The sequence below is a fragment of the Athene cunicularia genome (assembly GCF_003259725.1).
Source record: "Athene cunicularia isolate RWA chromosome 1 unlocalized genomic scaffold, athCun1 chr1_part1, whole genome shotgun sequence".
Taxonomy (NCBI): Eukaryota; Metazoa; Chordata; class Aves; order Strigiformes; family Strigidae; genus Athene; species Athene cunicularia.
The window spans coordinates 128,453,357-128,477,385 of record NW_020799091.1 but is presented as its reverse complement, the minus strand read 5'-3'; the positions used below and the strand labels follow the sequence as shown (position 1 = coordinate 128,477,385).

At 40.3% G+C, this 24,029-nt stretch overlaps 1 protein-coding gene across 1 annotated transcript in view; it reads right to left on the bottom strand.

Annotated features, from left to right (window-relative positions):
* Positions 1-120: 120 nt before the first annotated feature.
* The window catches only part of PWP1 (PWP1 homolog, endonuclein), a 24,467-nt gene continuing 558 nt past the window's right edge, over positions 121-24,029 (bottom strand). The window contains exons 3-15 of the mRNA XM_026852531.1: positions 23,487-23,641; positions 22,971-23,056; positions 20,592-20,688; positions 18,879-18,989; positions 18,032-18,162; positions 16,622-16,695; positions 14,452-14,548; positions 13,538-13,599; positions 5,705-5,816; positions 4,580-4,670; positions 3,605-3,726; positions 3,059-3,164; positions 121-2,328 (exon numbers count right to left, since the gene is read on the bottom strand). Coding sequence (XP_026708332.1) covers positions 2,213-2,328; positions 3,059-3,164; positions 3,605-3,726; positions 4,580-4,670; positions 5,705-5,816; positions 13,538-13,599; positions 14,452-14,548; positions 16,622-16,695; positions 18,032-18,162; positions 18,879-18,989; positions 20,592-20,688; positions 22,971-23,056; positions 23,487-23,641 — 1,360 coding nt within the window. The 3' untranslated portion in view covers positions 121-2,212. The remainder of the gene's footprint in view (positions 2,329-3,058; positions 3,165-3,604; positions 3,727-4,579; positions 4,671-5,704; positions 5,817-13,537; positions 13,600-14,451; positions 14,549-16,621; positions 16,696-18,031; positions 18,163-18,878; positions 18,990-20,591; positions 20,689-22,970; positions 23,057-23,486; positions 23,642-24,029) is intronic.

The window sequence follows — 24,029 nt, the reverse complement described above, 5'->3', positions numbered from 1 at the left end:
TTTTACCACCTAGATTGATGGGAGGGTTTGCTGCTAATACTATTTATGGAATGAAGATGTATTTCATTTGGTTGTTTTAACAAAAATTAAAGATGTGGCTCTTTTCTAATGTTCTTTTTCAATGTTCATACATTCTCAGAAAATTATTTCCTATTTCTGATAAAGGTGTTAAGAGAAATAACACCACTTTTTCATCATCTGCCTCTGCCAAGCTTTCCTGGTCAGGGTAGGAGCACCTTCCATGAACAGGCACAGCTAAGAACTGGTGTTTAAACCTTGTAGATTTGCTGTGTGGCACCTCTGGCTGTGCTGTAAAAAGAGTCAGCTGAGCTCTGCTCTCCAACAAGTTAATTGGAGGTTCCCTTGTGAAAGAGCTCCAGTTCTTTCCCCAAGTGGCTCAAGTTCAGCTGTATCTCTCCCTGTACACTGCACTTCTATAGAGCACACTGGGTTCTTCAAACCTGAATATGCGTAATGCTTGCCCTCTGAAATCAGTATGTGAATAAAAAGCTCCAGAAAGACAGGTTGAGGGATTTTGTTTAGTCAAGGGGAATATGGGTTGCCTGCAGTTTTCTTCCTACCTAAAACAAAAAGCAACTTCTAGAGCTACAGTGCCAATTAATAACAGAGGTAGAGATAACAGAAATTACTGCTGTCAAAGGGCTTAACAGAAAGCATTTATTTCAAAGGAAACTTTGAAAAATTTGCAGCTTTTCAGTGGAGAGCACTTGAACATAATGTGGTTCTGGTGCTTTCACCTTCTTCAGCCTCACAAAAGCAGCTCTTCACTTGTCCACATGTTCACTATTGCTTGGCAGGGAAAGGATTGAGGCAGGAATCGCAACATATGGAAAGTATGCTTGGTTCCTGCAGTGCCATGCTAAACACCTGTCACCAGACTAGAAACAGCTGAATTCAATTTAGAAGCAGCCACATAACTTCAAGGGATGGGAAGGAAACCTACAGCCCTGCCTTTTCCCCATCTGCAGTTTTGTATTGATACAATTTATCTGCTTCACTTCAGCAGAATGCCTTACAATGAACTAGGGTGGAAAGCTTGTGTAAGATCTTGTCAACTGCATGCACTGACACCATGCCTTCTTTGATACCAGTTGCTTTAATACCCAGGGTGTTTCTGCATGAGCAGCACTTTAGCAGACACCTTCCAGTGTGTGGAGGAGGAAGAACTTCACAGGAGGTTAACTTCTGTCCTGGAGTAAGGCACTTGTGTATTCATTTTATATGTGAGGAAACATTATTTGATTAGGTTTCTGATGCTATAAACAAAGCATTTAAGTCATCAGTTAGGCTCATACTCTTAATGTTCCTCTGTGCCTTCAGGTTTCAGGCAGAAAGGTCTGGGAGGAGTTAAGAACACAAGCACATAACACACACAGTTTTCACCAATGACAAGTACCAGCCAAGATCCCTTGCTTTGTGTCCTGAGAGCCTCTCAACTCTTCTGAGTAGTAGCTCCTTATTTCAGTTCAAATTCTCTTGGAGCTTGGAAAAGAAAAAAAACCCAATACACATGTAACATCAATAAGCTTCAGATGCTGTGGAACCAGGGAAAAGAAACCCTTGATCAGGATGTGATACAGCTGGGATATTTCTGGTTTGAAATTAGTTACTTATCTTGAGCTGTTAGAAAATACATTTCAAGATTCAACCCAGGGACTCCAACATTGCCCAAGAAATACTCTTAAGACTTAAAAGTTAGAGAGAACTTATGAAATCTGTGTTTAGAAATCTGTAAATCTAGCCTCAAGGATAAATCAGGTATTTACACTTGTCATTTAATTCAGCTTTGGTTTATTTATTACACAGCTGCTGTCAGAAGTATTTTTCCTTGTGCCCTTAGACAATATTTACCTTCTTTGCAGTATTCAACAAGCTTCTGATAGCAGTAGAATGTTTTTCTCTTGACTGTTTCATTTTATGTATCAACTTTACACATGGTAGCCCATGTTTCAGGGATCATATCTCAGGCAGAAGCAAGTGATTTAATCTTTCAAAGCTGCTAATAGAGGCAGGAACTCAGAACCTCTGACTTAGAGCTTAACCACATCACCATGGTCCTTTGAGACAAAGAAGCCAGCAGACTGCAAGACATTTAAGTAATTTCTATGAATTCTCACCGAATAGGGGGATTTGCAGAACATATATTAGTCATAGTCCCATTAATTCCTTTGATTTTTTGATGTTTGGTCCATCACGATTCCATTGCTGTCTCCAAACTGTTGCTGCTGCTGCTGGCTGTGGAGCTGCAAGCCACAGAGTTGGCACTAGCCAGAACAAGTCTCTCTCTCTTTCCAAAAACTTCATTCACTGCAACACAGATAGGGGATTGCTTACACATCACTCTACCAGAGACAAGGGAGGTACAGCCAGTATAGCAAGGCGAGCACCATGGAATGGAAATCCTAACCTGGTGCAGGTTTCAAAGCTTTCCCCCTTATCCCATGTAGGGAGTTGAAGCTTACACATCTGAACAGTCTCCCACATGTGATACTTAAATTACAAGTCCTGTTACTTCTCCCCCAGATCACCTCTAGATGTTTCCCTGCGCGTAATGCCTGTTCCTAAGTACTATGAAATGGATGCGTTTCGTAGAGCAAAACATTAAGTTTAAATAATTTATTTCTGAGCTTAGTCTCTCTGGTTTCCACCAAGTTCTGAAAAGCCTTCTCTAAAAACTCATGCTATTTAGTTACATGTAGTTATAACAACCAATCAAAACCAGTCCTCACATTTATTCCTTAAGTACTCAAGAATGTGATACTTGATTACACCAGGAACATTAAAACATGGGTATTATAAGAAATCAGGTATTATACTTCAGCTACAAGGAAATAAATTTTACGACAAACACAGTTCTCAAAGTTAGACGAAAAACACACCTTTTTTTTAAGCTGAAAACACAAACACATATGCAGTTTTGGGGTATTTAAAATATTAACCTAGAGTTTTTCTCAGAGCCAAAATACATTACTGAATACAAAACCAGACCCCGGGGGCAATGGGAGAACTACAAGATTCAAAGAAATGAGAGTATTACCTGCAGAAATCTTGCTTATATCCCAAACACGCAGCCCTTCTCGCTCTCCTCCAAAGGCAAAAACAAATGGGAAGTCAGGGCAGCAAGCTGCACAGAAGAGAACACCCTGGGAAGGTGGGTGAAAGAGAAGGTTTTTTTAAAAATACCATCCTAAAATGAATTTGTCATATGAAAATACTTTCACCAAGCAAGTTTTAACAAATGTAAGCTAAGTTTTCTGAAATTTATTTTGTAAAAACACAGAATTAAAGTCAAGAGCTGTTAATTCCAAACAGTAAATTACATCTTTGTCTTGAACCTGGCAGATACACATTAGAGCACCTATAGTTCTACTCAGAATGTTCTATCTGGTATTCAGCAATCCGTCAATTACATGTTGAACTGAATACTGCACTGTAAGGGGAATGATTTACCCAGAATACACAAACTGATTTTTATTTTATTAAAAGATGTTATGTTAGGTAAAACAAGATTTAAGCTAGACAAAAAAGCAGACATCATTCATATATAAACCTTCTTGGAATCAAGAAATTAATATTACCCTACCATTTTCATATCCCTGGAATGGATTAAACTTGGTTTGTCTCCCAGGATATCCCAAATTTTCACATATTTGTCAGCAGATGATGTCACAAGGCACCCTTTGATCTGACTGCTTAGTTGTAGCCCTGGAGGATTAAAAGTGCAGCAGTGTAAGAGCACAAGGTAATCACTACTTCATAGAGAGAAGGATACATTTTGAAGCAAAGTCAGGAGAACAAACCCAATTTGCATTAAACACTGTTCTAGCACAAAGGAGCAAAACATTAACAAAAGTTTCATGCTGCTGCTGCTCCCCATAGCAAGAGCAAGCTGACTTCACGTAGGTTATTTTGTTCCTCAATGCAACAACAGTAACAGTGCAAAAATGGTATTGTTCTGCTTCTTACTTCACATAATCTGGCTTCCCCAGCTAGTTTTCTTCATTCATTTGCCAAAGATCATCTCTTTTGCTACCTGAGATGATGGGGTATATTGATATGATCTCGTTTTAGACACCTAATCATGTGCTTCAAGTTGCTTTTTAGAAGCTCCTACACTGATCAAATAATTGAAGGAGCCTAAAGGAGGCAATGTGGAAACCTTCCCATGTGCCATACCTAATTAATCTCTAGACTGAATGTCAGTATAGAATAATTACGGATAGAGGAGGTAAACATCACAGTTCATAATCCTGGACCAGATTCCATAGTTTTATTCTTCCTCACCCCCCAAAAAACACAGGGACAGTGTTCCAAGTGAATGAATCTGTCCTGACATGCTTATTCATGACATCCACTGACAAAAGTTCAGTGTTGTTAAAATACTTTGCTTACAATGGCTTCTCAGCAGATTTATTTCACACGTTAACTACTCGCAATTAATATGCAGAACTCTTTATTTGTTAAGCAGGAAATTACTACCACCTCAGTTGTATCAGTTAAAGACACCTTCCAATTATGCCTTGCCATGGGGGACAAACACAACCCACACACAATTTACCTGACACCTCTTCATCATGAGCTTTCAGGGTAAACACTGGCTTATCAGAACGAGCATCCAGACAGTACACAAAGCCATCTTCTGTGCTTGCCTAAGGAAACCACAAGATTTTAAAAACCAACAGCTGTAGTCACTCATTTGGAAAAAAGCTCCTATGAAATAATACCCACTCTCTAGTAAATATCCGGGATTTGAGACAGGCTTACACTACTTCTTGGTAGGGTTTGTTACACAGTGTACACAGGAATGCATCCCCACAGTCAGACTCCATCCAGCTAGTGCCTGAGCTATTCTATGTACCTAAACTACGCTGCACTGACTTACACCAAAGTCTTAATCTTATACAAATTTCTAAAATTGTATTTTGAAGATGGTTGTACTACTAAGCTTTGCTCTCATATTAGGCAATGAAATACAGAGCTTTTGGTCTTTTAACTGTAAATTCAAAGTTTCTGGAGCCATCCAGTGGCTACATAACAGCCCTGTACAAACAAGTGTGATTATACCCAAACAGACCTACAATGTAAACACAACAGAAACAAGCAACTGATCGTCAGCTGTATACACAAGGCAACAGAGAACTAGATAGCCATCGAGATAATAAAAAAGATTTGGTTTTAAATTATGTTTAGAAGGTTTTTTTATAAAAATCTCGACAAAACCAAGGTATTTTTACTGTATTCCAGCTAGGAGGACAGTGCCCTCTAGCGCTGATTTGAAACACGGAATTAATATTAGACTTCGAGTTCTAATTAGCTAATTCTCAGCTGCAATTGCTTCATTACATGAAACACAACAGCAGCTATGCAAAGGAAAATATATCCCTGCCACTGAACACTATAACAACATGGAGAAAATGCCACATCTGGAGTGAAAAAGCATGAGCATTAATTGCTTTTCTACTGTCATAATGGAGATACCAAATAAGTAACTGGTCTTGATATGCTTGTTGAAAAAAGTATCTTAAACCATCTTGCACACATTGCATTTTTAAAATAAGCAATGCCAACAGCCCAACTGCCCATCAGCTCCATTATATGATTCAGAAACGTTATGAACACAAAAATACAGGCTAAATGAAATGGCAACAGTCAACAGACCAAGAATAGAAGTGCATATACTCACTAAGAAATTACAAGGTGAAAAATGATTCCAAGTTACTCTTTCAACCTGACCACTAAACCGCCACATTCGATGGTTATATTGTGGGTTTCTGCAATCATACAGCACAGCTGATCTATGGGAAAAAGGAAAAATGAAAAATTAGAAAAAAAAAAATGATCAGGGCATGACACTTCATTAAGTTTGTTCTACCACTGGCATCTACAGAACTGTCCATATAAACTACAGTTAAAAAATTAAAATGGAAACAACTTCATTATTTAGTCTTGCAATTCAATAACAGATGAAAATTTCTCACATAAGCAAAAGCTTTTGCCATATGCTTCAAAGTTTCATCTTGGTTACAAACAGCTGTTCTATTGAAACTAAGCAAACGGAGCTTTAATTTACTCAATACATAATATACTTAATATATAGGACACCATAATTATGCAAATATATCACTTAATTATTAACAGACTTCAGTAAAGTTAAGTAATGACTGTTCAAAAATAATGCACTTATTAGGAAATCAATTTGTAATACACATACATTTTCAAATACGCTTTAATAAAAAGGAAAAAAAAAATTAATCTTTACAAGTGGTTAGGGAAATGCTACTCCAAAAAGGAGAAAGAGCAAATGGGAGTTAGTGGTTCCTCTGGGATTCTTTACAAACATGTGCTCAGCCTTGTGGTGGTAGAATTTGTCCCAACCCAAAAATCTCCTGGATGCAAAGGCAAGAGAGGAGTGATGATGTCACTCTTGTGACACATCACCACAATCGGCATCCACAGTGCAGCCCACTCCCACTCTATCCTATAATTAAAGCAAAAAAATGTGATCTAGATTTCTCAGCTCTTTTACAAGGCATTTTACAACAGTTTTAGTACATATGCAATTTTTAATGGTCTGACTTTCAGGTTATGAAGGTATCTGACAATACTGATTGAACAGCCTGTGGTCCTGTGAGGCTTTACAGGAAAAATCCACAAAGGCAGTCTACTAGTTTATAGATAGCACACTGGTTTACAGGTGACCATGGTATCAAAGGACTAGCTAAAAAGGGATCAAGCAGCTTGTCTCAGCATTTGAACATTATTATTCTTTTTATGAAAGGAAGTCAAAGGGGATAAAAGTAGACAAAAGCAGCATTAAAACATAACAACATTAAAAGGTTTTTCTCTAATACTTTCACTTAAGTGGATGTAGCGAGAGCATAATAGAAGCCAGAGAACATAAAGGCTCGGCTAAAGACAGACAAGTCTATAAATATTTTAACACAAGGACAAAGTCTTAAAAGAAGAATTAAAAAAAAAAACCAAAACAAAACAAAAACAGTGTAAGAAAATCATGGTTATAGAACAAAATTTAAGTTACCCCTATGTGATGGGAGAACAAAGGGGAAGTTTTCTGGCTGGCAGCGCTTACAAGAACTGACAGTTACAGAGCTAGTCCAAGTGTGCAGACATAAATCATGTCACAGCATCACCAGTCTGCAATCACAGAAGACAGCCTGTTAAACTTGGCTGTGGCATGCCTATCAATGGAGACTGTAGGAAGCGAATTGGGATTTTAAAGTTCCTCCTGCCCCCACCCTGGTCTTACAGTTCAGCAAAAGCCGGACAATTTTTCACAGGAAGAACCAGTGACATTCCTGTGGTGGTTTAGGCCTTGCCGGGACCAGAGACCACACCGCCGTTGTCCCTCCCCCACCCTCAGACCAGCTGGGGCAGGGAGTAAAATATAAACCCCAGGGTTGAAATAAGGAAAGAATTAATACAACAGTGTAACAAATAATAAACTGAACAAAACCAGTAGCAATAACCATAATAAACAGTAATAACAGTAAACAAGGCAAAAGATATACAGAGATATACCACAAGGGACACAGCCAGCCCGCCGCACGTGCTTCACCGGACAAAAGCCACACAGGAAACTATTCCTGGGCTTGGCACATGGACCTGACGTCAGCATGGTATAAATAACCCAGCTGGAGATCCCTTCCCCCTCTCTGCTGAGGAAATTTAACCCTATCCCAGTTGAACCAGGACATAACCCACCCCTTTATTCTATACCATCTGCGTCATGTCCAGCTGCCATTTAGCAGTTGACAATAACAAATCAACAATTAACTAAGGCAGAGCATAATTCATGTTATGTTCTTACTCAGAATAAAGTCCCCCTATGATACGCATCAGACATCTCCATCGTCCTGCATCACCCACCAGATACACCCAGGTCCTTGAGCAAAAGCAATCCTGTGAATGGGTTTGCCTTTGCCTGGCACAGGACTAACACAGACCATCTTTCCCAATATATTCCTCACACGTACCAGAGAGGGACTTTATCTACAGCATGTGGAGGTTTAGACTGAGCCAGGACAGCTTTGTTTGCAGATCCTCTTGTGTTTACTAACCAGGTGGCCTTTGCTAGATGCGTGTCCCAGTTTTTGAAGGTCCTACCTCCCAGTGCTTTCAATGTGGGTTTTAACAGTCCACTGTAGCGCTCAATCTTCCCAGAGGCTGGTGCATGGTAGGGGATATAGTAGATCCACTCAATGCTGTGTTCTTCTGCCCAGGCATCTATGCGGTTGTTTCAGAAGTGGGTCCCGTTGTCTGACTCGATTCCCTCTGAGGTGCCAAGTCACCACAGGACTTGGGTTTCAAGGCCCAGGATGGTGATCTGGGCGGTGGCGTGGGTTGCTGGGTAAGTTTCCAGCCATCCAGTGGTTACTTCCACCATTGTGAGCACGTGGCGCTTCCTGTGGCAGGTCTGAAGCAGTGTGATGTAGTTGATCTGCCAAGCCTCTCCATATCTATGTTTCAGCCATCGCTCTCCATTTTGCTGGGGCTTTACCCGCTTGGCTTGTTTGATTGCAGCACACATCTTGCATTTGTGGATGATCTCTGCAATGGTGTCAATGGTGAGGTCTACCCCTCAATCTTGAGCCCACCTGTATGTTGCATCTCTATACTGGTGGCCCGAGGTCTCATGGGCCCACCGGGCTATGAACAATTCACCTTTTCGCTGCCAGTCCAAGTCCACCTGAGCCACTCTAATCTTAGCAGCTTGGTCTGCCTGCTGGTTGTGTCGATGTTCATCAGTGGCCTGACTCTTGGGTACATGGGCATCCACATGGCACACCTTCACAACGAGGTTCTCCACACGGGCTGCAATGTCCTGCCATACTTCAGCAGCCCAGACAGTTTTACCCTTACGTTGCCAGTTCCTCTGTTTCCCTTGCAACAACCGTTTCCACAGGGCATACACCACCACCCACAAGTTGGTGTAGTGATAGAGCCTCGGCCAGTTTTCCCACTCAGCAATATTCAAATCAAGCTGGACCCATCAGTGAACAGGGCATATCGCTTCTCCTCATCTGCCAGCTTGTTATATGGTGCAGCCTCTTTAGCATGTGTCACCTTCTACTATGCTTACATCCTGGAATCTTTGCTCTCCAGCCAGTTCGTGATCACCTCCAGTATTTCTGGGCAGCTGGGGGTCCCTGTTCAAGCCCGTTGTGTTATCAATGCAACCCATTTACTCCACGTGGCATCTGTTGGATCATGTGTGGAGAAAGCTTTTCCTTTGAACATCCACCCCAGCACTGGCAGTCGGGGTGCCAGGAGGAGCTGTGTTTCAGTGCCGACCACTTCTGAGGAACCCGAAATCCTTTGTACGCTGCCAGTATCTCCTTCTCAGTTGGTGTGTAATTAGCTTCAGAGCCTTTGTATCCCTGGCTCCAGAAGCCTATAGGTTGGACTCGGGTTTCCTCAGGTGCTCTCTGCCAGAGGCTCCAGGTAGGGCCATTCTCCCTGGCTGCGGTGTAGAGCATGTTCTTAACCTCCTGCCCACCCCGGACTGGCACGAGGGCTACTGCCTGGGCAATCTCCAGCTTAATTTGTTCAAAGGATTGTTGTTACTGAGGGCCCCATTCAAAATCGTTCTTCTTACGGATTATGTGGTAGAGAGGTCTCACAATCAGGCTGTAGTTTGGGAAGTGCATCCTCCAGAACCCCACAGTGCCCAGGAAAGACTGAGTCTCCTTTTTAGAGGTTGGTGGGGCCATGGCTGTGATCTTGTTTATCACCTCCATTGGGTTGTGGCGACGCCCATCTTGCCATTTTACTCCTAGGAACTGAATTTCACTTGCAGGCCCTTTAACTTTGTTTTGCTTAATGGCAAAGCTGGCCTTCAGGAGGATTTCAATTATCTTCTTCCCTTTCTCAAAGACTTCCTCAGCTGTGTCCCCCCATACAATGATGTCATCAATATACTGCAGGTGTTCTGGAGCCCCACCTTTCTTCAGTGCAGTATGGACCAGTCCATGGCAAATGGAGGAGCTGTGGTTCCACCCCTGGGGCAATCCATTCCAGGTGTACTGGATGCCTCTCCAAGTGAGCACAAACTGTAGTCTGCACTCTTGCACTATCGAAATGGAAAAGAATGTGTTAGGAATGTCAGTTGTTGCGCACCACTTGGCTGCCTTTGACTCCAGTTCATACTGGAGCTCTAGCATGACCGATACTGCCGCACTCATTGCTGGCATAACTTCATTCAGGCCACAGTAGTCCACAGTTAGCCTCCATTCACCATTAGGCTTTCTCACTGGCTATATAGGGCTGTTGAAGGGTGAATGAGTTTTGCTGATCTCCTTCTGGCTTTCTAGTCGATGGATCAGTTGATGCATGGGTACCAGGGAATCTCGGTTGGTGCGGTACTGCCACCAGTGCACCATCTTTGTAGCAATCGGCACTCGTTGCTCCTCAACCTTAAGACGCCTCACCACTGAGGGATACTCTAAGAGGCCGGGTAAGGTGGACAACTATTCAACCTCCTCCAGGGGAGCTCCACCAAAAGCCCACCGGTACCCTCTTGGGTCTCTGAAGTACCCTCTCCTGAGATAGTCTACACCCAGGATGCATGGGGCATCTGGGCCAGTCACAATGGGGTGCTTATGCCAGTCCTTCCCAGTCAGGCTCACTTTAGCTTCCAATAGAGTCAGCTGTTGGGATCCCCCAGTCACTCCAGAGATACAGATGGATTCAACCCCACTGTAGCTCAATGGCATCAGGGTGCACTGTGCGCCAGTATCCACCAAACCTTATATTCTTGTGGGTCTGATGTGCCAGGCCATCGGATCCACACTGTCCAGTAAATTCGATTATCCCTTTCCTCCACCTGGCTGGAGGCAGGGCCCCTCTAATCCTCCTTAGCATCACCACTTCTTGCAAGAATGACTTACTGGTCCCCTCAAGAGGGTCAGACATAACTTTGTCTATTCTATTCTGTCTGGGGGATTTCTGACTGGACACTGGAGCTGCGCTTTTCTTGGAGGACTCCCCTTTTGTCATGGTCTTCCCTTTCAGCTGCTCTACTCGTGCAGCCAGGGCGGCAGTGGGCTGTCCATCCCACCTCCTCATGTTTTCTCCATGGTCGCGGAGGAAAAATCACAGGGTGCCCCATGGTGTGTACCTTCTGCTGCCTTTCTCTTGTGTGGGGACACATTCACTTCTAATGGCTGAGACATCGTCCCGTGCAGGTGGAATGTAGGACACGTCCTCTTCCACTGTCTGGACCCTCTGAGACAGTTCCTCCACAGCTGAAACCCAGGAATGTTGAGATGGAGATTTCCCTAATATTGCTGGAGCTTGCCAACCACTCCATCCACTGTTTGAGTGTGAATATCTTGTCACCAGGACGCTACTGCCAGCGCTTTGGAGTGAGTTTCTTGTGCACTTTTCAGGAACTTTCGCAACATCAAGTGTGTACAAGGGGCCTTATCTGGGTCCATGGGTGACTACTCATCATTCAGATCACCATAAATCATATCAAACACAGCCAGTTTCCTGAGATTCTGAATGCCTTCCTCAAAGTTGGTTCATTTGCTTAGCTGACATAGGATATCATGCTTGTAGGGGTATACCTCTTCCTTACACTGAGCAGGAGTCGCTTCCAAAGGCTGAGGGTTTGAGTCTGTTTCCCTATTGCCCTGTTAATGCCAGCATCCTTGGCCAAAGATTCCAACTGCTTGGCCTCTCTCCCTTCCATTTCAAAAACACTAGCTCTGTTGTCCCAGCATCAGAGCAGCCAGGTGCAAATCTGCTTGCTTGGGAGGCGGCCGAAACCTTTCAGCATATCTCGCAACTCAGTTGGGGATAGAGATTAGACGATCACCACTGGCCCTTCCTCCTGTTCCTGTGCAGGGCCTGGCTCATCCCCATACCCCACTTTGCAAGCTGGCTTTCTGGTATATTTTGTTTTCTGTATCAAGGCAACTGATACTGGCATTGGATGGCTCTCTGGCTCAGCTGCTGTGCTGGTGGAGGCGACATACTGGAACTGGCTGTCTCTCTGGCTCAGTTGCTGTACCAGTAAGTTCACTTTCAGATCCTGCAGCCCCTTCTCCCCCTTGAAGGCAGTGAGTAGTGTTAAAAAGGACACGGTAGGTATGGGCAAGTCTCCAGCACATTACTGTGAGTTGTTTCTCCTGGATTTTGTCAGATTGGCGACACACCTTTTTTTTTTAAGCACTCTGCCACTTTATCAGGGCTCTGCATTTGTTCTGGGGTGAAATTCCAAAGCATTGGAGGTGACCACTGACCCAGGCATTTGCCCATATACCTTGCCACTCATAAGTATCTGACCTTGGGGCAGGTTTCCAGGTGGTGCTATTGTTGGAGAAATACCACATGGGCAAAACCAAAATCAGGCAGACATTCAGAAGGCATTGTGCCACAATCACACTGGGCTGCAGGCTCCAAGGATAGTTGAAACTCTCAAAAACCGAGGATCTATTCCCCTGGCTCACCCATAGAGAGGGTGAGACTCCTAACAAAGCCCAGGCAGCAAACAGGTACTGGCCCACCACCACAAACAGTGATATGAGCACATCATAAGCAGTCAGGTGCCAGTATAGCAAAACAAACTCCTTTACACATTTTCCACTGCCAAGAAACACTAGCACTGGGAACATACAGTGGATATAAGGATTAATCCAGCCCCATCACACAAGCAAGTGGGCCAGCACTACAAATATTTCTTATCAAACAATACAAACAGAAAAAAAAATTGCAACTAACAGATTGCTCTAACGCAATTTTTTGATTCTTATTGCAACCTCTTGAGCCCCATGTTGGGCGCCAAAAAGGCTGTGGTGGTTTAGGCCCTGCTGGGACCAGAGACCACATTGCCGTTGTTCATCCCGCGCCCTCGGACCAGTCGAGGCAAGGAGTAAAATATAAACCCCGAGGTTGAAATAAGGAAAGTTTTAATACAACAGTGTAACAAGTAATCAACTGAACAACAACAATAGCAATAACAACCACAATAAACAGTAATAACAGTAAACTAGTAAACTAGACAAAAGATATACAGAGATATACCGCAAGGGACACAGCCAGCCCGCCTTGTGTGCTTCCCCGGACAAAAGCCACACAGGAAACTGTTCCTGCGCCTGGACCTGACATCAGCATGGTATGAATAACCTGGTTAGAGCCCTCTCCCCATTGCTGGGGAAACAGCCCTATCCCAGTTAAACCAGGGCAATTTCCAATACAGAAAATGCTGTAATGCCAGATTAAGAAACAAATTCAATCTGGAGCAGACACCTGGCACAGAAAATGTCAGTCCAGATGGTTAAAAGATTTGGCTAGTCCTGAAAAAGAGGTAAGGAAAGCTACATTTTGGCTACACACAAACCTGGCTACCTTGCTGGAAAAAAAATAACACTATTACTTAAATTTGGCACAGTTACAAGCAAATGAAAAAGTAAACATGAGGTAAATTAACATGCTTAATTCCATAATAGTACCCTCCCTATGTGTAACATTTGAAAATATTACCCTGTCATACTTATCGTAAGATCCAGAAATAAGGGTCTGAGTTTCAAATGGATGAAATTGCAGTGTCTGGACCTAGATAACAGAATATTTTATTTAAAAAAAAAAGTATTTAGATATAACACCCATATAGAGGAATTTTCTTTGAACAAAGAGAGCACAATTCCCCTCCCCAAAACATGCTCCTATTAAGCTTGTTGATATTCAGATTTCTGATAAAACAGTGCAAGAGGTGCACATTATTTTTATTTCAAACACCCCCACCCAGTGGAAACAAGATATTTCACAATATAATTTAACTGAACAAAACCACATGCCCCCTTTCTGCCCCAGATATTAAAAAAAAAGCTAAAGGAGGTAAAAGAACAGCTGCTTCCAGTTTGGGGAAAAATGCAGATGTTAGCAAAAAAGTGAAAATCTCGAGTCTGCCAAGGGCAGTGACTTTGTTAACAGCAAAATAAGGTTACAGTTATTAATAACTAACTTCCACATTGTAATTACCATGAGATTAATTAATTTCTCAAGTACCCATCACTATGGTATTTTAGCATCATTTATTTTAAACCTTCTTTACCTACACCAAATAGTAACCAATACTCGTTGCTTCCTCAGAGAGAGTTACAGTTTGATCTATGCTCAGAGATCTATTTTTTCTGACTTATACAGGCACTATTAGATTCCCAACTATCAGGGCTTTTAAAACCGCTGTAAATCTTTACAAACTTTCTAAAGGATAAGGTTTTTAAAAGCAAATACAGTGTTGTTGACAAAAACAACTAATTCAGAAATTTAAACAATTCTGCACAGGTGTTATAAAACTACAGAACTGTTGCTCTTAGTGTTCACTACTAAGCAGCTAATGAAAAAAATGCAGGTTTTTTTTTTTCTGTATCTTACAGTGGAAGAAACATAGCAAGTATTACATACCTTGTCTGTATGAAGCATGAGGCTGGCTGCCAGCTTACCCACAGACATATCCCACAAAATCACAGTGTTGTCAGCAGACGCACTTGCTAAAACATTCCTGACAACGGATCAGAAATTAAGTTTTAAAAATCTTGATACAAACAAATAACGGTCAAAAATCCAAAATACGTACAGAACCTGATCCTGAGATTAAGTACACTCTGGTCTATACCCTATATATCTCAAGCTTGAGGGAACTCCCTGAAGGCAGTTCTAAATTACAAGTAAAGACTACAAACAGGCTATATATTAGTACAACACTTACAATAGTGACAGTTTGGCTTGTGTTTCCACACACACCCCACTTAAAATACAATTTACTGCAAGATTTTTTTGACAAAACAAAGCAAGAAAGCACTTCCTTTCCTTTGACACTAAGATAGTACTTTTAAACATTACCTATGCAACTTAGTTTTATTTGCATATGCATACAGCCAAGAGCCAAACTGGTTTTTAAAATATTTTGTTCTCTAGTATCTGAGTGTTTATATAACTACCGAAGACGCAACACTGTACACCCTTCACAGAACGCTGAAAGGAACCTAACATTTTAGTTGGTTTACACAGCCCCCATTTCAACTGAAATTTTACTAACTGTGTTAAGAGCAATAAGCACATAGTTTAGAAGTTTGTTCAGAAAAAACTCAAACATTCCCAAAGGCCTGTCAAATACACAGTACAATTGCTACCATGGCTCTTCAAAACAGATCTATTACCTCAACATGTTTCTGATTGAAAGTGCTCCCCCCTTACCTTTTTTTCTTTTTATATTAACCAAGTGTTTCTGACTGAAGGAGCTAACATTCTCCCAGAAACACTGTTCTCCCAAACAATGTTACAAGGGAAAGAACATGCATTTTACAGTAACACCGTTATGACCTACAGGTAGAAAGTAATTTATAGACAGCTGTCACTGCATGTCTTGCTTAAAAAAACCCAACCAAATGACCACAAAACATTTCAATGTAAGTTGCTCTAAGGAGTTAATTGTTTTGTCCATAATCTTCCCACTTCAAGGACGTTTTTATTTCCTGAAAGATCTAAGAGTATCAATGAGCTTTTAACTTAGCACATTACAGAATTATGTTCCAGACACTTAACTACTGTAGCTCTAGTTTTTGTGACTTGTCTCTGTATTCTCACCAGACAACCACTTTTGTAGGATTAACAGAATGATCACTACTATACTCTGTGCATGTGTATAATTTAAGAACAATAGACAGTGCACTGTAAATTAAGAGTGCAATTTATGCAGATTTACTGCATGTCTGTGTGGGTGTTTCCTTCTTCAGTATCCAGGCAACAAAGCATTAGAAGTGAAGGCTTACACCTCCTCATCAGGAGTATGTGGAGTTTACCATGTTCTTCTTCAGAGACATTTATTACAGCAGGAAAAAAAGAAAAAGAAAAAAAAAAAAATCAGCCTGTGTCTGACTGGAATGTTTTCAAGGCTGGTGCTGAGTATCCTCTGCCAGCTGAACAGTTAACCACCTAAGCGATAAAAAACAGCAGCATCTTTATTTCAGTCATCACATTGCCCTTGACTTCTCCACCAGGGTGGGCCAGTTTTGTGTTGCTTCAACAGCAGCACTTTGCTGCTTAGTTTGTTTAGGGAATTCTCTCTGCCTAGTGTAACCCAGAGATCAGAAGCAGTTCTATAACTGTGCTGTTAGGGCTTTTACACTCTTTTCTGTTCACAGCTCTGGGGCTAAATTCAGAGGAGAAACAAACAGCATAGCAAGGACTTCCTTCTATAAATCCACTTCTGTCTGTTGAAATAGGGTTTTAAATCATTGGCAGATCAGGGCAACCCTTCTGCTTCTCGAATTTCTGCATGTGACCTAAATTAGTTGATTTACCAAACCTTAGCCCTGCCCTCATCTGGACAACCTGTAAATAAAAAGTGATCTGCAGCAATATACAGTTTTTTTTAAAAATAAAACAAGACTTCCAGTTTAAAAAAAACCCCACAACAACTAACAGTCTGTGTATTTTTGAGTATAGATTCATTTCAGCACTGTTTTTAAGTCTGATGTTACACTACGTAAGATTTTGGATTTGTGTGAAAAATGTATGCCCAATTAAGTATGCAATTTTATAACCATCCATTGTTATTCAAGTGTCCTTTTACCTGCTTTGTTTATTCCATGAAAGATCAAGCACAGCATCAGTATGTCCTTTCACTGTCCCTTCTGAAGATAAACTCTGTTTATACAGATACAACAGACTTTTGAAAATTACAGCTTCAGTGGAAATCAAGTATTATAACACATTAGTATGAATACCTTAATACCTTCAAAAATGACTTCATATTTGAAATTATTCTCATTTGCTGCAACCAGGCTTTTGATAGAACTGTCTCTGAAGTACCTGCAACTTGCCTCCTACCCCTGGTCTCAGATTGCTCCATTCACAGCTGGTGGGGGCTGACAAAACTATCCCTTCAGGCTAGGAGAAGAAATTTCATTGTCTCCAGCTAATGTGCAGCTTATTTCTAAACACTCCTGGCAGTTCCCTCTCACTCCTCCCAATTAACCGAGCTTTAGGTCCTTGTAACCGCTAGCTCCTAAAAATTCTAATTTAAAATGGTTAAGCTTCAAAGTTTACTGGGATAGCAATTGCAAACCACCCATAAGCCACCTCATTCCTCTTCTGTTCTTAATTCCAGGTTTTAATTATGCATACAGAGAACAATTAGCATTTCAAATTGAGGTTACATTTATGAATGGTATCTTCAATAGCAATTCAGATAACTCAGTGATTTTCAGAAGCAAGATTCACAGAAAAAAATCCCCCTTCTAAGGATATTTTTTCTGCTGTTAACTGGAAGGTCTGAGAGCTCAAGAAGTAAACCCTCTTCACAAGTACACAGAGTGGTTCTTTAGCTGACTAAAACTGCAGTACTCCTTCAGTTGGTAAGCCAAGATTAGCTAAATACCCAGTCTTCACCTTCCCTATTTACTCTAAGAAGCCTTTAAGCACTTCCTGAAGCACACAAAATCTAGAAAATTTAAGTGATGTTACCTGCCATACTTGGTTTGGACAAATCATAACACATTCGGGCATACAATGAGGGTCAAATTCATCTCACAGAATTTAGCATCCAGTCTAAACCTCAGTCTTCCTCTTTGGTAGTTAAGGTTTTCTCTGCAGTCCACTAAAAGAAACTCTGCTATGCTCTGGGTGTGTCTCTACACATTCACCTTAGTTAACCTCAATGACTAGCTTAAAACATGCTTAAATTTTAGATAGAGAAAGCTAAAAGAGGTGAATCATGAGTGAACGTATTTATTAGTGTTAATCTTGTCCTTTATTGCTCAATGCAATTTCAACTCTGAGTCACAGGAAAATACCAATTTTAACATATTGCAGATATCCATGGCATTATGTAACATGTCTAAACACCACCTTTCAACATGACAGATGAAATTAAACCAGAATATCTATGATTGTTTCATTGTAAGAAAAAACAGTAATAACAACATTATCCTTGCTCTAAGTTTCCTCCATCCAATCAGATAAACCATCTTGCAATACTTACTGTCTTTCCTTTCTTTTTCTTCTTTTTCTCTTTCTTGCCTCCAAGAGAAAAGACTGGTTCTAAGGAATCTACTATATCAAGGTCCCAAATGTCAATAACTGGGGTCATGTTACCCACTGCAACATAATTTCCTACAAGCAGAAATGCAAATGCAACTACAAATTAGAGTTACAAAACAGCGTATTTGGCAATCCAGCTATTGTTTATGTGCCAGAATCTTCTATTTGAACATACTTGATGCTTATAACTGACAAGGAGCCATAAAAAAAAAACCAACAAAATTCAACTGACAGCAGATGTTGCCAGAAAAAAAATGACTGGCTCTGCAATATGCTTCACCTTCAGTACAAGTAACTGTTCAAAGAAGCTGTATAAGAAACAAAACATGGAACTTTAAGGGAAAAAACCCCTCACATTTCCTGTGCTATGGGAAGAAAAAAAAAAGTAAAAGGTTATTAAATAAATAAATATATATGAATTTTACTGTGTTTTACAGTTAATCAACTGCATTGCCCATAATGACCTTGAACAAAAGCAAACTTTCATTTGCAAATAGAAAATAAAGCAGATCAGAGAAGAGCTTGCTCCAGTCTGCTGTCTGATAATAACTTTATTATTTGTAACAAAACCAGTTTTTTAGTCCAACCACTTGTTATAGCAGCATCACTAAGATGACTGTATCACCAAACTAAAAAACCCCACTGATACTCAGTTTTTCTATCTTAATACCTTGATTTTATTTCTGTTTGTACCACTGGAGGAAATTATTTAGTGCCAACATAACATTTATATAATTTTCAAGTAAAAATTATTTAACTGGACATTTACAATATCCTTTGTAATTTACCTAGTGATTCATCAGGACTAGGATCAAAGTTCAACCACTCCAGACTTAGAGGGTAAGCAGGCAAGGTAATATCATGATGTACATAAAATGAATTCTCTTCATGATTATAAACTGAAAAAGAATTAAAGATATACAAGATATCAGTGAAGAGGAAAAGCAAGCAACTATAAACAGTTCACTTCTGCAAAAGGCAGATGTGGCAAACACTAAATTGTCAAGGAGATCTAGAATGTAAATCTGCAGTGTGTTCAGAGTTTTAGTGTAAAGGCCAGAGACTCCAGGTGCTAACGTTATGCCTCATGGAATTACACAAAACAGATATTTTCCTGTGTACTTTAGATAAAGAGGCGACAAGTTCAGCAAAGCTTAAACACTTTATTCCTAGCATACTATGACACTTTGTTTGTAAGATCACTTCAAAATAGATGTTCCATATCTATCACTTTCAATACCAGGATACATTAATGAAGGTTTAGACATTCATTTTACAGAATCAGCTATAAAGAAAAAAAAAATCCAGATAAAATCAAAGGAGGAATGAAGATAAACAGTTTTCAAATTAGAGGAATCTGAAGAAGTCAGATGAAGTTACCTTTAGCAGGCTGTAACTGATGTACATGATGTGCATGAAGAGGTTTGGTGAAGCAACCAGATACTAGACACAGCATTCCCTTTAGCCAGGTATTTTTTTCCTTATAATAAAAGAATTTACTAACTGGATAGCAGAAAAAACCCATTAATTATTTTAATAAAATGGTGTCATCGCACACACAAAATCACTGTGCTGTTTTTAAGTGCACATGACAGAAGTTCAGATACTAACTAAAGTCTTTGGTTAAGTAAGTAGTCTTAGTAGTTGACTAAGACAGGGCTATCCAATGCTATAAACTGCAGAGGCCTGTGCTATTGTTTTATAAGTTTATATTGGGAAAATAACACAGCTAATAAAATTTGTTAACACCTCCAGATACAGAAAATGCCAGATGCTGCTATTTGAAGAGATGCTTTCAGACACTGTGGTCCTACTGTTTTCTTAAACCAGAATACTTTGCTTGCAGAAACATGTACCATAGCAGAATAGCCAGAAACATTCCCCCAGAGAACCACTGTAAGAAAAGATGGTAACTTCAGCACCCTCAGTAGTACTCCTTGATGCAACAGAAAAATCTTTTGCACAGTAAAACTAAACCCATTCCTAGAACAAGGGGTATTCAGACCTTATTAAGGATCACCTCTTCTAAAACGAAGATGATAAAGGTGCTGATTCTTCTACTGCTAGCAGAGGAAAGCCCATTTAAAGCAGCAAGGAGAAAGCTGAAGAAAAAAACCCCTAACAAAACCAAACAAACAACTAGAGGAAGCCTGCATGATATGGAAAGTAAAACTGTTTAGAAGATTGATTGTATGTTCAAAGAACAAAAATTCCACAGTATTTTCTGAGTGTTACTAGAAATGAAATAAGGAAAGGAAATGCCATACAGCCTGAAAATGGCACACTATCCTCTAAACAACAATAATGCCACATGAAATACTGTAGCTTGGGAAAGCATCTAAAGCACTGTGGCATAGGAAAGAGGACAAAACACACAGGGCAGATGGGGAGGAAAAAAAACCTTCTAAACCCCACACCCTTTCTTACACAGACAATTGGAACAGGCTAGACAAGACATATTCCCTAGGTTCACTGTAAGGAACATATCCTACGTTACTTACCATGGACCTCCAAACTACAGTAGTCTTTATCAGCTCTACCACAAAGCACAAGATTGTCACTGGGCTTAATTAAAAAGTCCTCCTGTTCATATTGATCCTGAACAGCAAAAAGGAGAGGACAACAGATGTTAAGCTAACCACATAAACACACAAAACTATACATGTTCAAGAGGTTGAATCAGGAGTGATTTTTATCCATAGCTGAAAACACTCAAAACCCAACACCCTGATACTCACCTGCCTAAAACCATTTTACGATGGTAAACAGAGAAAGGCAGGAACTAGACTTGATCATGGGAAGACTGAATAGTTATTATATACACTGAAGGACTGTGTATGAGGACTTAGGTGGATTGAGATATTACCAACTATGAAACCATATTTTGAGGCTACCATGATGTAGCCCATTACTGAAAAGAAAACTGCCATCAGAGCCCACATACATAGCTTATTTTCCTTGTGCTCTCATGCCTTGAGCATTTATATACTGTAACAATATTTTACACAATCAGCATACTGTAACTGCTCCTCATATCCAGGAAGCAATCCCCAAAGCATTAAAACATTGTCAACTTTCTCGAAAATACTTCCATAAAAGTACTGTCTACATCTATACTGAGCATTCAGCTGTACCAGAACAGATGTAACCTCTCATCTAATTTTCATTGTTACTGAGGAATGGAAGGCATTCAGGGAAGAGAACTAAGAACTGTATATAAAAGTCAATAGTCTTACACAGAGTACCATCCTTCAAATATACAACACATATAAAATTTTTGGACTTCTTGTTGCAAACTTTTAATTTCCTTTTTATTTACTTTAGGCATCTTTTCACTGTTTGAATTCTATCAAGTACCAATTCCTCAAATTAATCAACTTAATGTTGATTAATGCAGTAAATACCAAAAGGCAATATAAAATGCATGCTGAAGAACTAAAAAGTGCTCTCTTTCATGAGTCGAGCGTAGGAAGAAAGGTCTGAGAAAAAGGTGTTCACTTTTTCAGTCTGGGAGGAAGCCAGCTTTCCTGACACAGGCTAAATGTAGCTTATGTTCTCTCTGAATCCTTGTGCAAATACCTCTTTGACTATAAAAATCACTTTTAAAGCATTGCTCTCCTCTACTGGTACACAGGAGCATGAAAAATTATCAGTCTGTCGAACACAGAGAAAACATACAGCGCCCCCACGTGCACATAGCAAGTGAACTGCTTTTAAAGATAAGACATGTGCCTTCCTCCTTGAGCTTTGTTACAGTATGTGAAGTCACTGCAACAACCCCTTGTCTGAGACCACCCGTTTGACAAAGTCCCCTGACACACGAAGTAGACATTGTGGCAGAAGTCTACAGGTGCTCTTTTCTTTCAATCTCACTAGCTTTGTAAAGAATCTAAAATAGTATAGAAAGAACACCGAAAAATCTCAGAATCTTTATGCTTAGAAGAGATCACAAAAATTCACTTACTCCATTACCCTGCCTCCGTCTCTCCTGGTTGCTCTCTAGATTAGATTGCCTCTTCTCATGCAACTTCACCTTGTAAGGGCTTTCTGTAATCTCTCCATGTAAATTAAGTCAATCACAAATTGCAATCTGCCCTTCTGAACTGAACTGTGGGATATTCTCTGGGATCTCTCCATAGCTTCTCTGAAGAGGCACCTAAGCCTCTAGGCAGCTAAGCCTCTAGCTAAGGCAATACTGATGTTAAGCAGAGCAGAAGTATTACCTCATGTCTTGCATGCTGCATTCCTGTTCACCAGAAAAAGACAAAGAGGCTGCATAACACGACAGCACTGCTGACACAGCTTATGTTAGGCTACAACCAGAGACTTCTTCACTCCCTACAGAGCTCCTAGAAAGCCAGCTGCTGCAAAGATGTTCCTTGTCTGATACTTGGTAGAAACTATTACAGGCAGAAGCAGTCAACTACACAGTATGTTGTGCATATATGCTTAACAGGGACATATTTCTTCACGCCATACCCCTAATTGGACATGTAGCTTGAGCTCACCTCAGCTTGGTTTCTTTCACAAACTGGTGGAAGATATAAGTCTTAAAATTTGGAAAGTTTTCTAATTTGGGTCATTAGTGGCCTGAGATTTATTATTCAAGCATTTTCTGTGTCCTACTAGATAGGTGAAAGCCACTCCACAGACACATTGTTTAAATAATGATCCAGTTTGCCTTAATATCAGATTTAAATGAAAAAGCACACATAGAGGGACTGCAAAAAGTTACCTTAAAAGAGTTCCGTGTCATCAAAAATCTGGCACACCTTTGGAAAGGGACTACAAGCACTTTCAGACCCTAAAGCAGTGTGGAAAACTTAACTGATTTTTAAGTTTATGCTGTTTAAAATATTTAGTATTTTTATAGTACTTACAGTGGTTTTTAGAGTGATGTAAGGATCATGATCATTACTTCCATATACTGCCAGAGAAGCCAAAGAGTCCCCAAGTTTTATATCACCTATATGGGAATTTCAGAGCATTTTTTATAGATGTCAATGACAGGTGAAGTTAGAGACTCCTGTACCTATACCTATATTACAAAATATCAGGAGTGGACTAAACGAACTTCCAAGTTCCAAACATAAGAATCTCAGTAAGCTAAATTGCTTAGTGCTTTCAGGGACTTCTACTGCTCTGCTCCAGCACTACAGCAGGGGGACTGACAATCTTTCCAATGTGTTCTCAGTTCTAATATCAGGGAGGGGGAGACTGAATTGTTTCTCTGTAAATGACTTCCAAAACTGGCACAAGCAAATAATTAAAAATGTGAATTTTCAGTATTTGAAACATAGCACTGGGTAGTTTTAGGATACTAATGTCTTAAATACAACAATAAGTGAAAAGGTTCTTCCCTTACACTGCATATCTGACATTTAAATTTTTCTTACCTGTGTATTCCTTTTCATCATAATTTTCCAAATCATATTCAGCCAGTTCATCATCAGACAGCTCTTCATTTGTATGAGAAGACCTAGCTCTACCAGGAATGGCTACATTCATGCCATATGTCATCTGACCTTCATTGCTACCATTAGCATCATCCCTGTTTAAAGATACACATCCCTGAGAAAATATGACATTTAGAACGCTTCTAGTAATTGCTTAGGGGGCTGCTAACAAGATTTCAGCATATAATCCTGTCTGTTCCCATGGATTTCAAGTCTTTAGTCCAATAATTCAGAAATCCATTCACTCTTTTCCTATCTCTTCCCAAAATAGGAAGCACCATTATTCTCAGAATTCTAGAAAGGTTGTCCTTGAAAGTTTTCATGACAAAATGGGGCAGGAATTTAGCTCAACAGCGCTAAACTGTGTGTCTAAATCCCTTTCTCTTAACTTTTTTTTTTTTCCTCGTGTGTGTGGATATAATACTCTCAACCTCACTTCTATGTGTTCACATGTGTCCAATTCATTCATTTCCCCCCCCCCCC